This window comes from Blastomyces dermatitidis (assembly GCF_000003525.1).
Source record: "Blastomyces dermatitidis ER-3 genomic scaffold supercont1.7, whole genome shotgun sequence".
Taxonomy (NCBI): domain Eukaryota; kingdom Fungi; phylum Ascomycota; class Eurotiomycetes; order Onygenales; family Ajellomycetaceae; genus Blastomyces; species Blastomyces dermatitidis.
In genome coordinates this window covers 3,597,866-3,611,792 of record NW_025544780.1, presented here as the reverse complement: position 1 = coordinate 3,611,792, position 13,927 = coordinate 3,597,866, and the positions used below count along the sequence as shown (strand labels likewise).

At 40.9% G+C, this 13,927-nt stretch overlaps 2 protein-coding genes across 2 annotated transcripts; both read left to right on the top strand.

Moving 5' to 3' along the window:
- The first annotated feature begins 3,593 nt into the window (after positions 1–3,593).
- On the top strand, positions 3,594–9,135 carry BDCG_17439 (telomerase reverse transcriptase). Its single transcript, XM_045426563.1, has 6 exons — positions 3,594–4,726; positions 4,852–5,170; positions 5,234–5,458; positions 5,526–5,869; positions 5,944–6,369; positions 6,503–9,135. Exons 1-6 carry the CDS (start codon positions 4,262–4,264, stop codon positions 8,414–8,416), a joined length of 3,693 nt encoding a protein of 1,230 aa, XP_045281942.1. The 5' UTR covers positions 3,594–4,261; the 3' UTR covers positions 8,417–9,135.
- Positions 9,136–9,151: 16 nt separating this feature from the next.
- BDCG_07043 (TBC domain-containing protein) lies at positions 9,152–13,350 on the top strand. The gene is made up of 3 exons (XM_045422811.1): positions 9,152–11,098; positions 11,163–11,617; positions 11,681–13,350. Exons 1-3 carry the CDS (start codon positions 9,841–9,843, stop codon positions 12,293–12,295), a joined length of 2,328 nt encoding a protein of 775 aa, XP_045278367.1. The 5' UTR covers positions 9,152–9,840; the 3' UTR covers positions 12,296–13,350.
- The last annotated feature ends 577 nt before the right edge of the window (positions 13,351–13,927 follow it).

Genomic DNA, 13,927 nt, shown 5'->3' with positions numbered 1-13,927 from the left:
ATGATCAGAAATAATATAATAATAATAATAATAATAATGATAATAATGATAATGATGATAATAATAATGATAATAATAATAATAATAATAATAATAATAGTGATGATAATAATAATGATAATAATAATAATAATAATAATAATAATAGTGATGATAATAATGATAATAATAATAATAATAATAATAATAATAATAATAATAATAATAATAATAAAAGAGAGAGTGCATTGAAATATATTACTAACTTATTAAATATAAAGAGATAAAGAAAATATTAATAGCTTTCAGAAATATATGAAAATAGCTACAGTGTTGCATAGTAATATCATCTTCATTCAATGCATACAGTGTTGATATTCTTTATATACAGTTATTATATAATCTATATCAGAGATACATGCAGAAAACAGATCTTTATTACTAGAAAGAATAATTACAGTAATTCTCTATTTTTATATTATAAAGATAAGTTATTCTCATTTCTTTCTTCTCTCTTTTCTCTTCTTCTTCAACTCATCACTAAGTTCAAGCTGATATGAAAACTATTAAAACACTCTTAGAAATCCTCAAATTAAAGAGTATAGACTAATTAACTTTTAAATATAGAAGAATTAAATTATATTCAATATTACTAATTATTCATTCTCTCTTAATAAAATTATAGTTGTGTCTTCTCTCTTTCTCTTTTCAAATGAAATATGACCTGTGAAAAGCAAGTATCATGTCAGACTATAATAATTAATACAGTCTCAGCACATAAAGCTGTATACATGCAGTGTGTGCTGAACTGAGAGACTATATAAATTACAAACTAGTATCAGCATTTCAGAGAGAGCTGTGCAGTATGAGAAAGCTGTAACTCTCAGTTATATATACAGAGAGTGAATTATTGCAGTAAGTATATATACATTGTATAGAAGAAATGCTTTTTAATAACACTCAGTCTCTGATATTATGAAAATAGAGTCTCTTCATGAGATCTGTTTTTATCAGAAGTTAGAGAATCTTATATTTCTCAAGATTATCTTCACATATCTTATCTATAAAATTAATGAAAGAAATTATTGATTTCAGTTTTCTATTCTTAATACTATTCAAGTGATAGCAGAGTTCACTCTGATCACACTTTTTAAGTGTATGTTTTCTAAATATTCACATTTATACAGATATATACTAATTATTTATTAGATAATATTAAGATAATGACTTATCACAGCTGTGTTACTCTTACTATGAGAGATACATAGTTAATAATGAATATAAACATTGTAAAGACTCTGAGAAGTAAGTATTTTAAAGATGCTGCAGCTCTGTAATCTTGATTTCTTTTATTTTTATTTTTTATTTTTTTATTTTTCTTTTCTTTTTTTTTCTTTCTTTTTTTTTATTTTTATTTTTTCTTGTTTTTGTTTTATTTTTTGTTTTTTGTTTTTTTTTGTATTTTTTATTTTTTTTATAATTAAAATTATATGAATTATAATCTGTATTTAGAAAAATAATAATATTTGATAATACTCTCTATTGAATTTTCAATAAATAAGTACTATATTATGATTAGACTGACTGTGTGACCGTGTCTGAGACCAGAATCAGATTTTTTAATAGTCTCATTATCAATTTGACTGATCTTATTACACGGTTTTAACATTAGATAGTAGTTTCATACTGTCTCAGTGAGACTTACTGTCTACTCTTGTCACATTTTTCAAATAGAACCATGATTTTCCCTTCTCAATTTAAATTATTTTTATAGCTTTAAATGACTTTAAATCTCATTTAAGTGTTATCAAAAAGTGTTACTTTTTAAAAAATTAAAAATAGTCTAAAAAAAACCTTAAAATGTTTAAAAATAGTAACTTTATACTAAGAATGAGACTAAATGAAATCAAATGAGATCACTTTCTCATTTTTTTCAAGTTATGATTTCATTTTAAGATCTGATATATAATCACTTTACATGTTTTTTTGATAGCCAGTCCCAGCGGGATTCACGCCAAGAAATGTATGAGATCAGATCAAATGAGATCAAATATGAAATTCATAATCTCAGCGGCCAGTCTAATTATGATATTATGTAAGTGAGAAGTGATTTTATAATCTTATTTAATACTATTTTCAATAATGAAATCAGAATGAAAATGTGACTAAGAATTCAAATATATTCTTTATTCAGAACTAGATTTTTATTTGAAAAATGAATCTGAGACCTTTAATATTTGAAATAATATAATTTAAAATCAATATAATGAATACAAATCATAATTAAAAGTAATGCTTTTAGATAATATAATAACTGTAAAGTTTGATTCTGATCTCAGACACAGTTACACAGTTAGTCTAGAAGTTACAGACTTTTATTAAATTATTCTATACTTAGAAGTTAGTTTTATAGAAGAGTTATCAGATTAATATAAAAATTAATACAAATTATAAAGCTCTTCTTCTATAATTCTGTAATACTCTTTTTACAGTTCTCTATAATTACTATATTGAAGAAGAAGACTCTTTTATCATCTATATTAATACTTTAAATCAGTGTTATAAAGCTTATACTAGTTATTATTATAATAACACTGAAAGTTACTACTCTTATTATAAAAGTGAGTCACTTTTTAATATAAAATATATTAATTTTAATACAATTAACTAATAGTTATATATAGTTAATATCAGTAAGAAGAATAATAAAGTAAAAGAAAAGAATTAGAAGAATGAAAAGAAAAAGAAAGTTAAGAAGAAGAGCTTATTTAAGAAGTACTCTATAACTGAGAATACAGAGACTAGAGTCTTGAAAAAACAGATAGTAAGTATTAAGTCAGTTAATAATTATAATATTAAGATTTTAACTCTTTATATTGAAAATAAGACTCTGTGTAAGAAGAATACAGCTCTGAAGATTAAATTCAGAACTATTATAAGTCTTCTTCAGATTACTCAAACTGTTCTTAAGAATAATATATAAGTTAGTGAAATAAAATAAAGTATTTTTTATTTTTTTTCTTACTTAGTTAGATAATGCTTTTACACTGAAAAATGAATCTCTATATATTTTTACAGTTCTATTCCTTCTATTATTATTAATAATAAGCTGTAAAATCAATCTTGCAAAGTCTTCTGTTTTGAGCTTAGCTCTGCAATGTCTTTGCACACAGAGGCTTGTGTGCATTAAGATATTTTTAGTTAACCCCGCCACGTTACGCCAGGGAAAGATTTTATGCTTTCTTTGCTGGGAGCACCCCTCAAATGCTGCTCCGTATGCATGCAATGGACTGACTGTAGGATGAATATTTCCGAAACTCGCCTCAGTGAAGGGTTTAGCGCGCGCGCGAGAAGTTTACCTGCTGCAAGAAACGAGCCACTGTCAGCTTCTTTTGAAGCGCTGGCGGTGATCCAAGGTCCGCTGGCAACATTAAGTCGATCGACCCCTCGATAGCTTTGCTTCCACCGGTGTAACCAGGGACTGGGTTTGGTATGTTCTAGGGATGCGGGACAGGAACCTGAAGCATCGAGAGCCGCCCCACTATGATTCATGATATCATGAATCAGGTGTTAACTTGTCGATGTGTCAGGAAAAAAGAGGTTATACACTACTGAACGCCATATTACTACAATATTTCTCATCATCATCAGCTTACTACAACGCTCGTCTAATACTCGCTTATGCTAGCTCTCTTGGCTCGCACATATATTTTACTATAAATAGCTCTATCTTTTGTATGAAATAGATATATTAGATAGGGCATGGATAATATAACAAGCAGATCTTGATACACATAAGATTCATATGTCTTCAACATATTCATCCGTGACACCCATTCCGACACGATGTAAGTTATGCGTGACCCCAAGCTTGGCAAGCGGATAAAAAAAACAAATAATAAAACGTAACTTACGGTTTAGTAGGAAGAAACATAATTTAGTCTCCATTTAACCGAGTAACTACCTTGTTCCACTCTAATAATAACAAACCAACCGTTCTGTCTGTCTGTCTTGTCTGTCTTGTCTGTTGTTGCTCCAAGGGATGCGCCTGGTTGGCTAGTTAACCTACCTAGGGTAAATAGTTAGTTAACTAATTAATCGGGTTCCAGGGCAGGACGCGACACGCCGGAAAGGGTTGTGCGGAACGCGTTCTTCAGTGATAAGCTTGGATAACCACCACATCAAATCTTGCCCTTGGAGCAGCGGAGCACGCAGCAAAAGCTCTCAATGGAACATTGAACAGTCAAAATTTGGCAATGTCTGCCTTCGTGATACTAAAATAATGGCAAGAAAAAGAAAACGGCCCTCCAACGACCTCCCTGTACCCGGATTGCCAAAACACGCTCGGGGCGACAAGCCTCAGGATGGATCAATATACCATCCAGTGCTTTCTCTTTACTACCCTCGAGTGGTAACACTCAGGACCTTTCTCTACGAACAGCTGCCATTGTCGTCCAAGTCGCGAAGGAAAAAAGTCGCGTCTCTCGGCCAGGAGAAACGGGAAGGCTCTAGCCAACCCCCCTCCTATTCCCTCTCTCCCTCCAAAGTGGGCGTACGGGTTGAAAGAACCAATGAAGAAATCCAGAACCTTGCTCGGACCCTGGACTCAACCCTGGTGGGCATTCTGAAAGAGCCAGACAGCGCTGTTAATATTTCCAGGCAGAAAGAATTTACCGCTTTTACTCAATCGCAAGCCCGTTCCTCGCTGGAATGCACTGACATTGGCGCCACTACCTCCCAATCAGATGTAAGTGGCTACTTTTCTTCTCTGGAAAAGTCACATCCATTCTCCTTGGATGGAGCCGTTTTTAAGCGTCCTGCCAAGAGAATTCGTGATCGAGAGAAGCTGATAGAGCGACGTGATAACGTCAGATCGTGGATTTCGCTATCCTTAGTCTGTTTAATAGATATCGCGGCTCTTTTTATAGACCACCGCATTTACTCTGCCATGGATTCCAGAGGGCAACTAATCAATGTCTCCCAAACCACGAACATGATCCGATGTCAGGGATCAGTGGCCTCGTCCCACAGTATCCAAATAAAAATGTTTCGATACTCAAGAACTCCCCCTGGACTGATATCCTAGGCCTCCTAGGGAGGAGCTGTGAAGAAATTATGCTTCATTTACTCCTGGACTGCAGCGTATTTATCGAAGTACATGAGAAAAAGCATAGCTTTTATCAATTGAGTGGTGAGAAATATATTCTGCTCTTTGGTTTGCTCCCTAATAATAACTTGTGATCAATTCATTCAGGAATATCTCTGTCGGAACTCAACCCTCTGGAACCGATATCCCACACCAAGCTTCATCAGGGCGCATCGGGAGAGGCCAGAGCAGTTGTAGCAGCAAGGTCCCTTCTACCAGCTCATAACGCTCCGCACACCCCGGCAACTATTACTTTTGTGAGAAGCCGTATGCTTTATGCGCGCGCTGCATTTAATGCAAAAGGACGAGTCCGATTCGGCCTGAGGCATATCCGTAGGTGTCCTCTATCATAATGGCCCTCGTGCCTCATGGCTGTGCGGGTTAGGCTAAAGAATATTAGATGTTTTGAATAGATATCCAAAGAGCGATAACCGGGACCACACATTGCACATATTGAAATACATTTTTCCACGCCAATTCGGTCTGCATAATGTTTTTACTTCCAGCGTGAATTCTAAGGAAACTTCTCAGCCATTCAAGGACTATACTCTGCGTGAGGAAGAGATATCACGCTGCAGGAACAAAAAGAATCGTCCCCCAAAGCCCCATAAAATATCTAGCGAAATTGATGAGAAGGTTCCAAAACGACTACGTGGTGACCTTTTTGTCCTAATTCAGAAGTTGCAAAAGCGTCATCAGCGGTGCCCTTATGCTGAGCTTTTGCGCTATTACTGCCCAGTCGAGGTAAACCTCAGTTGCTGCTCGTTTGTCAATTGATAGAAACTGCTTTGGGTATTTAATAATTTGATTATTACCAGAACATAGGTCCACCGACTCTGAGCCTTGCAGGGTTACCTTCTTCGAGTTATGACAACGCGAGTACCTCAACACAGCTAGTTACCCATAAAGAAGAAGTGACTCTCACCCTGCCATCTTACCATGTGCAGCCATTGAACAAAGCCCAAATACCAGGGAGCAAATCAAACCACAACACACAATCGGATGTTACATTAACCCAAAAGAAACCACCTTGTAAACTGCAAATGACAGATTATGCTACCCCACCCACCGCGGTATCCGCATTTTGCCGGGGTGTGTTGCTGAAACTCATACCCAATGAGTTGTACGGATATGGAAACGATGGAATTAAGAATAGAGACATTATCATGCGCCACGTGGATAGCTTCGTGCAATTGCGTAGGTTCGAGAGTTTATCATTACATGAAGTTTCACAGGGATTGAAGGTAAGTCCAGTTGATTCTTTAAACCCAAGTTCCCGGTTTCATACGTGGCGAAACCTTTGTTGGGCTTCATATTCGTACCTGCGGAAAGGCGTAGAAGGATGTCGAACTAATCATGGAGCCACTCCTGTAATAGATCACTTGTGTCAAATGGCTGCAGCCCCCATCCCGCACGGGAATCCAGGAACTCCCGTCCGTTAAGCTTTCGCCTTCAGATATCCGTAAAAGGACGGAGATATATCTTGAATTTGTTTACTACGTATTCGACTCGATTCTCATACCACTGATTCGCTCAAACTTCTACGTCACAGAATCTGGCGTCCACCGTAATCGTTTGTTCTACTTTCGTCATGACACATGGCGGCGGCTTGTAGAGCCATCAATTGCTCAACTCAAGCTCTCCACCTTCGAGGAGGTCCAAAAGGAAACTGCGGAGCAGATTTTAAGCAGACGCAATTTGAGTTACAGTCTTTTGAGATTGCTTCCAAAGTCATCTGGCGCACGACCTATCGTTAACCTAAGGCGGAGACCTGTTCGGAAGTGCGGGTGGGGAGGGTTGAGCGAGCTGGGGCCTAGCATCAATTCTATCATGACGCCAGCGTTCAATATACTCAACTACGAGAAAACGCAGCGTTTGGGGATGCTTGGTGCCACAATGTTCTCTGTAGATCATATCTACTCTCGGCTGAAGGCTTTCAAGGAGAGTAAGGTACCACCCAACTCGGCAAGGACCGAACCTTTTTACTTTGTGAAATTGGATATCCAATCGTGCTTTGATACCATCCCACAAAAACGGCTAATTCAATTAACCAAAAGACTACTTGCTGAGGATGATTATCTCGTAACCAAACATGTAGAGATCAGACCTCCAGGGGAAGCTCTAACAGGTGTCCCCGTTCTCCGTCAGACGAAGGCCAAACCGGTAAGGAAATTTATATCTAAAGCGGCGGGTTTTGCTGATTTCACGAGTCTACATGACACTGTTGTTGGCATAGAGAGTAAGAGCAAAAGACATACCGTCTTCGTCGATACTCCGACCTACAAAAAGCATCAGAAGAGGGATATCATCCGCCTTCTCCAAGAACACATTGAGAACAATCTGGTGAAAATCGGCAAGAAGTATTTTCGGCAGAGGACGGGTATTCCGCAAGGATCTATCGTTTCGACATTGCTTTGTAACTTTTTTTATTCCGAATACGAACGGGAGAAGCTTGCATTCCTTGATGGCGACGACGCGCTCCTCCTTCGCCTCATAGACGACTATCTCCTCGTCACGACGAAGCCTGAGCTTGCCGTCAAATTCCTGCAAGTCATGCTTGAGGGAAATGAGGACTATGGCATTTCCGTAAACCCAGAGAAAATCCTGGTGAATTTTACGACCACAATTGATGGACGCAAGGTCCCGCGACTCCTTGGGCCCTCTCAACGTCAGTTCCCATATTGTGGAAATGTGATTGACACATACACACTTGCTCTCACCAAGGATCGCACACCGAAGCATCCCAGCCTTACCACCTCAGATGCGTTAACAGTCGAGGCCACCAAGTCCCCCGGCCTCTCGTTTTACCGCAAGACCCTTAAGTCATTTAAAATCCAGGTCCACGCCATGTTCCTCGACACGAAGCATAACCCACCTTTGGTAGTGCTAGCAAATCTTTACCAGAGCTTCTTCGAATCAGCCATGAAGCTGTATGAGTATACACGCTGTCTTCATCTACGCAGTCTACAACGGGGAGATAGCGCAATGGTGTCCTCATCTCTTCTTATCCGGACAATCTCAGCGCTCATGGAAGCGCCCCTCCACCTCACACAATCGCTCAAGTCGAATGCATCCCGGACGGGCTCGCGGTTTGAGAGCAGCGCGACAAGATCACAGACACGCTGGCTTGCAGCTACTGCGTTTCGGACGGTGCTTGGTCGCAAACAGACCAAGTTCAAGGCAACGCTACGTTGGCTTGATGCGGTGAGTCGGGAGTCGCGGCCGATGACAGATGGGGAAGCGGTGAGGTTGTGGAAGGCGGTCAGAGCGAGCGGAACTCGGGAATGCTAATGCGCAGTACATCCGTTGCCCCACATGATTTATGAGCCGCACGTAATGAACATGCTCTAGAAAACGGGCGTATAGATAGTGTAGTTTAACGTGATGTTTAGTTGCTTTATAACTTATACTTGGACTGTCGATATGCATCTTGTCGGCTACAGTGTTAGGTGGAAGGTTTTTCCATTCATGTGAAGCAAGCTCGAGGGTCTAGAAGCCGTTTTGTAGGCGTGGCCCATCCGGCTTGAACCCTCCCGAAGACCCCCTCTGCTAGCGTTCCTGGCCCGCGAAACGCCTGTTCTCTTAGAAGCTCACGGGCCACCATCACCACCAGGCTTTGCCGACGAAGCAAACGTTGCCCAGGTGGCATCATCGGCTTCCTTCTATTATTAACTAGGGCGCCTTGTGGGAAATGTATGGAATGGACGAGTTGTCCAATAGATGGACCCATCCACAAAATACTCCGTCCTCCCTACAAAATTAGCAATGGCACGAACTTTTTTTGTGGGGGGAAATTATACAAGCAAGTTATATCTTACAGTGCTGAGCCGAGTACTAAACATAGTAAGTCACAGAAATTGAAAAGCAGGTAAAAATAATAATATCTGGAGCTGGAAAGTTGCCGAAGTAGGAAATTAAGGCCTTGGTTAGTTGGGATGTATTTACCAGTGCCACTTTGCTGCCCAAAACCTGGCTGGGGCCTTGAAGAGCCGAGCCAATAGTTACCAGCCAATACCGCTGCTTACCTCAGCCCACCTGTTCCTGGTGTGGCTGAAACGCCAGCCCGTACGCCGCTAGTCCCAAATAGGCGAATCTGAACCTTCATCGCGCTCTCCCCTGGCCCTTCAACACTGCAGTAATTCTCTCACTCACTTGGTCTCCAGCCAGTCCGTCTGTCTCTCTCGGTCCTTGAATCAACCCTTTAGCATTTGACCTTGGACATCTCTCTCGTTTCTCTGGGGTCAATATGTCCTGATTCTGTTGTACCGCCCCTGCGTATAGTTTTTGTTTACAACACCTACATTAGCCATGCCTCTTTGATGGGCTGCACACCTCCAACACCCCTTGCTCGTTCCCGTCCCGCGGACTGGCACCCATCTCGCTCCTCTGATAATTGGTAGCTATCATCACTTCGATCTCTGGAACAATTCATCTGTCAACGCTTTGACAATTTATCGAAATTGTCTTTTTTTTTTGTTTGGTGTTTTGTTTTGTTCCCGCTGTCTTGGTGGTGGTGGTTGGTTCTTAATATCGTGCTGGGATTGTTAGACACGGGCAGAAAACAGGCATTTGGATAGTACACGGAAGAGAATAACACCAAAAACAAAGAAATCAGAGGAACAACGAAAGGCACACAACTCAATCAAACGAGCGAGTTCACATCGAAACTCCATCATTCTATCGCCCGTGTGTGTGACCCTCAATCAGATATTGAAATGACGACCATTTTAGCTGCTCCCGACTCTCCACCCGAGCTCTCTGGATCCAAATCCTCCAAGTCCTCCTCGTTCCGTTCCTCTTCCCAACACTCCGGTCCCGATGGCATCCTTGCCGACGTCTCCAATTTCGAGGATATAGGTTTGGAGGAGGAGTATGTTGACCCACGTCACTTTGCCCAGGACAAGTTTGCTGTAAGGCCAAGCCGCCGCGTATCCGCTACCATAGGCCCTCACACTATAGCTATGGCGACCACAACGAGAGATTTGACAGCCTCTGCTAGCAGGAAGGACTACCCTAAGCTCCAGAGTCAGGTTCAGGGTACTTTGGAGGCAATGCAATCTCTTACTCTCCCGCGATCCAGGAGTGCATCACGTAGAGTGACCACTAGCCCTTCAGCTCTGTCACTGCACCTCCGCGCTTCGCCACGACAACGGTCGAGATCCCCTTCCCCGGGCACACATCCAACTCTGTTATCATCAACCAACAGTGCACCACTGCCACCAAGGCCCCGACTTACTACATCTCGATCCTTCACACGTTCTCCGTCGCAGCAGCGGCCCCGAAAGACTGTAGAGGAGTTGGAAGATGAATATCATGATTCAGACGAGGAACTTCCTGAAGATGCAACGCTATGGAACGTACCTATCTCTCCACGCCCTCCCCAGCAGCGACCTGGAAGCAGAGGCCCTAGCCCCGATCGAAGGAGCCCTGGTCCTCGACCGATTCCGCTGTGCCATTCGACGTCAGCTCCACCATTATCATCACCTCCAACAACAACAACAACAACAACAACAACAACAACAACATCACCACCAACGTCAGCCAGGCCGCAGAGACCGAAACTGTCAAGAGCAAGCTCCCTGGGCCCTTCTCGGACGCAAGCTCTGCCTCGTTCCCCGCGTATCAACTCGTGGAATCTGGTCATGTCTGAGCTTTCTGAGGAAGCAAAAATATTGACTGAAGCGCTGGAATTCCATGCTGATGCTGCGATACAGAAGCGCGAAGAAAGTCTTCAAAGTGGAAAGTCATCTACTAGATCTAGTCTGGAGCAGGGGAAACGTGAATCCAATGGCATGATTCAGCTTCCACCCTTGCAGAAATCAAATATCATGATTGACCCCCTCCCCATAAGCAAGGAGAAAGAAAAAGTTTTATCGCGAACACGACCAAGCTGGCTTCCTCCCAAAGACCCAAAGGAGGAAAAGAAGCATTTATTGGAGTATAAGCGTATGATGGCCCTCTCACGTGAAGCGGGTAAGTGATCTTCCTGTTTTCTCCATACATTGAGAGTATTTGGCTGAATTTTAGTTGATCGTAGACAAACGGAAAGCTGCGGAAGCTGCTTCTGCCCAGTGTAAGAAGGATGATACCCGCAAGACATTGCAGCGCATCTGGGATGACTATGTCTTCCCTGATTGGGACCGCGTTATATCGGAACATCGCACTAGGGAGCTGTGGTGGCGTGGAATTACGCCCCGTTCCCGAGGAGCTGTCTGGCAACGTGCCTTGGGAAATGACCTTGCTCTAACGGAGGAGACTTACGTCAAGGCTCTCGAAAGGGCTAATCATATTCAAAAATCAACGGATGACAATGCAAGTGATACAAACAAAAAGATGAAAGAGTGGTTTGCGGGTATTCGCCGGGATGCATCAACAGCATTCCCGGACCTTCATTTATTTGGCGAAGATGGACCGCTACGCGAAAATCTTGTGCACGTACTTGACGCATATTCAATGTACAGAAGTGACGTTGGCTATCTGTACGGCATCCATGTAAGTTGACAGGCCCATCTGGCAATATTTTTCATATTGAGGTATTATTAACAACCCATATAGACCATTGCTGCTCTTCTCCTGCTCAACCTCCCAACGCCTGCTGCTACATTTCAGACACTGGCCAATGCCCTCAATAAACCCTTACCGCTGGCATTCCTTACCGCAGATCCCGGCGCCATGTCTCGCGCTTACTCTCTGGCCTCGACGTCGCTGCGCCTGAAGTATCCACGCGTGTCCAACCACCTGTACGAGAATATGTACCTATCCGACGAACAGATTTGGGGCCCTATGTTCCAAGCCCTCTTGACAAATGGCTTGGACCTGGAGCGTCTTAGCCGTGTGTGGGATTGCTGGGTCTTTGAGGGCGATCGAATAATTATTCGCGCTGCTGTCACCATCGTTGGGTGTGTAGAGACTACCTTATTGAATATCCTGCCTGGAGATGAGGGGCAAAGAACCTGCATGAGGATCTTGGGATGGGGCTCTAAGCATGTCGCAAGGGGTGGACGAGTCGATTCTGCCGAATTGGATCGTGTCGACGCTAATGGCAATGGCGGCGCAAGCGGCAACAGCAATAGCAACAATGGCAATGAGTTGAGCAGATATTGGATACTAAATTTTGCTGGCGACGAGGATGCGTTCATGGGGATGGTTCGGGTTGCGCAAAGGACTTGAACCGTCGTTCGGCTCCTACATAAGGCACAAATCCGACCTGCAGGCTCATTACCGGAATTCTTCCTTATAATGAATGGCCTTTATCCCGCCGCCCTTCCCCACCATCCCTTTCTTACCCGCAGCGCCTTCAGTTTCATCTTCGCCCATTTTTGAATATCCTTCCCTTCTTTGTATTATTTTTTTGCCAACTAGGACTCATTCTTCTTTGGCACTGTACACCTGAATTCGCCCTACCTTTTATGATTCATGATACCACACTTCTTTTTTTTTTTTTTTTTTTCCCTAGTTTCTATGGCTACACTTCATGGTATTTGGTACTTGGAGACATTGGAGACACGGAGGATATATCCGCCTATCTTTCTCCTGATCATTTGTTGCCCCCGTCCCATTATTATGCGTGCATTTATACATTTCTCCGTCCAGCTGTTCTTATTGCTTAATATGCAGTATGTCGCAGGCATGCTCGCACATATGTGAACCGTGGCTCGCACCAAACCACATTTTCAACTATTGTCTATTATTAATGTTATTATTGTTAGGGAAGAAACGGGGTTTCATTCTTTTTTCGTGTTCAGTCCACGTTGGCAACCCTCATCACGTTGATATTGCTCCTCTTCCCAACCTCTTTCCCTAATAGCCAACCTTCTTGAATATCTATAACACTCTTACCATCTTACACTGTATTTGACTACAATTTGTAATATTTGATAATTATTACCGTGTATTATTTTTTTCCCCCTTTTCCCGCTCTCTTTTGAATTTTACACGCTACTGGCTCTCGTGGGAGCACCCATTTCCTCTCCCACCACGTTTTTCAAACCCGATCCTTTGTTGTTTCATGTTGGTTCCTCTATCTATGTAGGCCGGTCAGTCACGCATCATTCTCAACGCAGATCTGAAATGGCGCGCAGGTTGTGCTGAAGGAATTTCGTATGATAAATATGATAGGAACAATAACTTCTTACAATTTTTAACAAAGGATTGTATTGATAGAGTAACGTAATCAACAAGTTAGACTTTATTATCAAGTACAAGATATTTAAATTGGTTGAGAAATTAACTGCTGATACTTATATTCTGAGTTAAAACTGATTCTAAGTTCTGACAGCAAGCTTATTCTATAACATAATTGACAAGCAAGTAGACTGGCCACCGGGACCATGAATTTCACATTTGGTCTCATTTGGTCTGGTCTCATACATTTCTTGATGTGAATCCCACTGGGACTAATCATTAAAAAAACATACAAAGTGACTATATATCAGATCTCAAAATGAGACTATGACTTAGAAAAAATAAGAAAGTGATTTCATTTAATTTCATTTAGTCTCATTCTTTATATAAAGTTACTATTTTTAAACATTTTAAGGTTTTTTTTAGACTATTTTTAATTTTTTAAAAAGTAACACTTTTTAATAATACTTAAGATTTAAAGTCATTTAAAGTAATAAGAATAATTTAAATTAAGAAGTAAAAATCATAGTTTTATTTAAAAAATATAATAAGAGTAAATAGTAAGTTTTACTGAAATAGTATAAAACTGCTATTTAATCTTAAAACTGTGTAATAAGATTAGTTAAATTAATAATAAGACTATTAAATATTCTAGTTCTAATCTTAGACACAGTTATA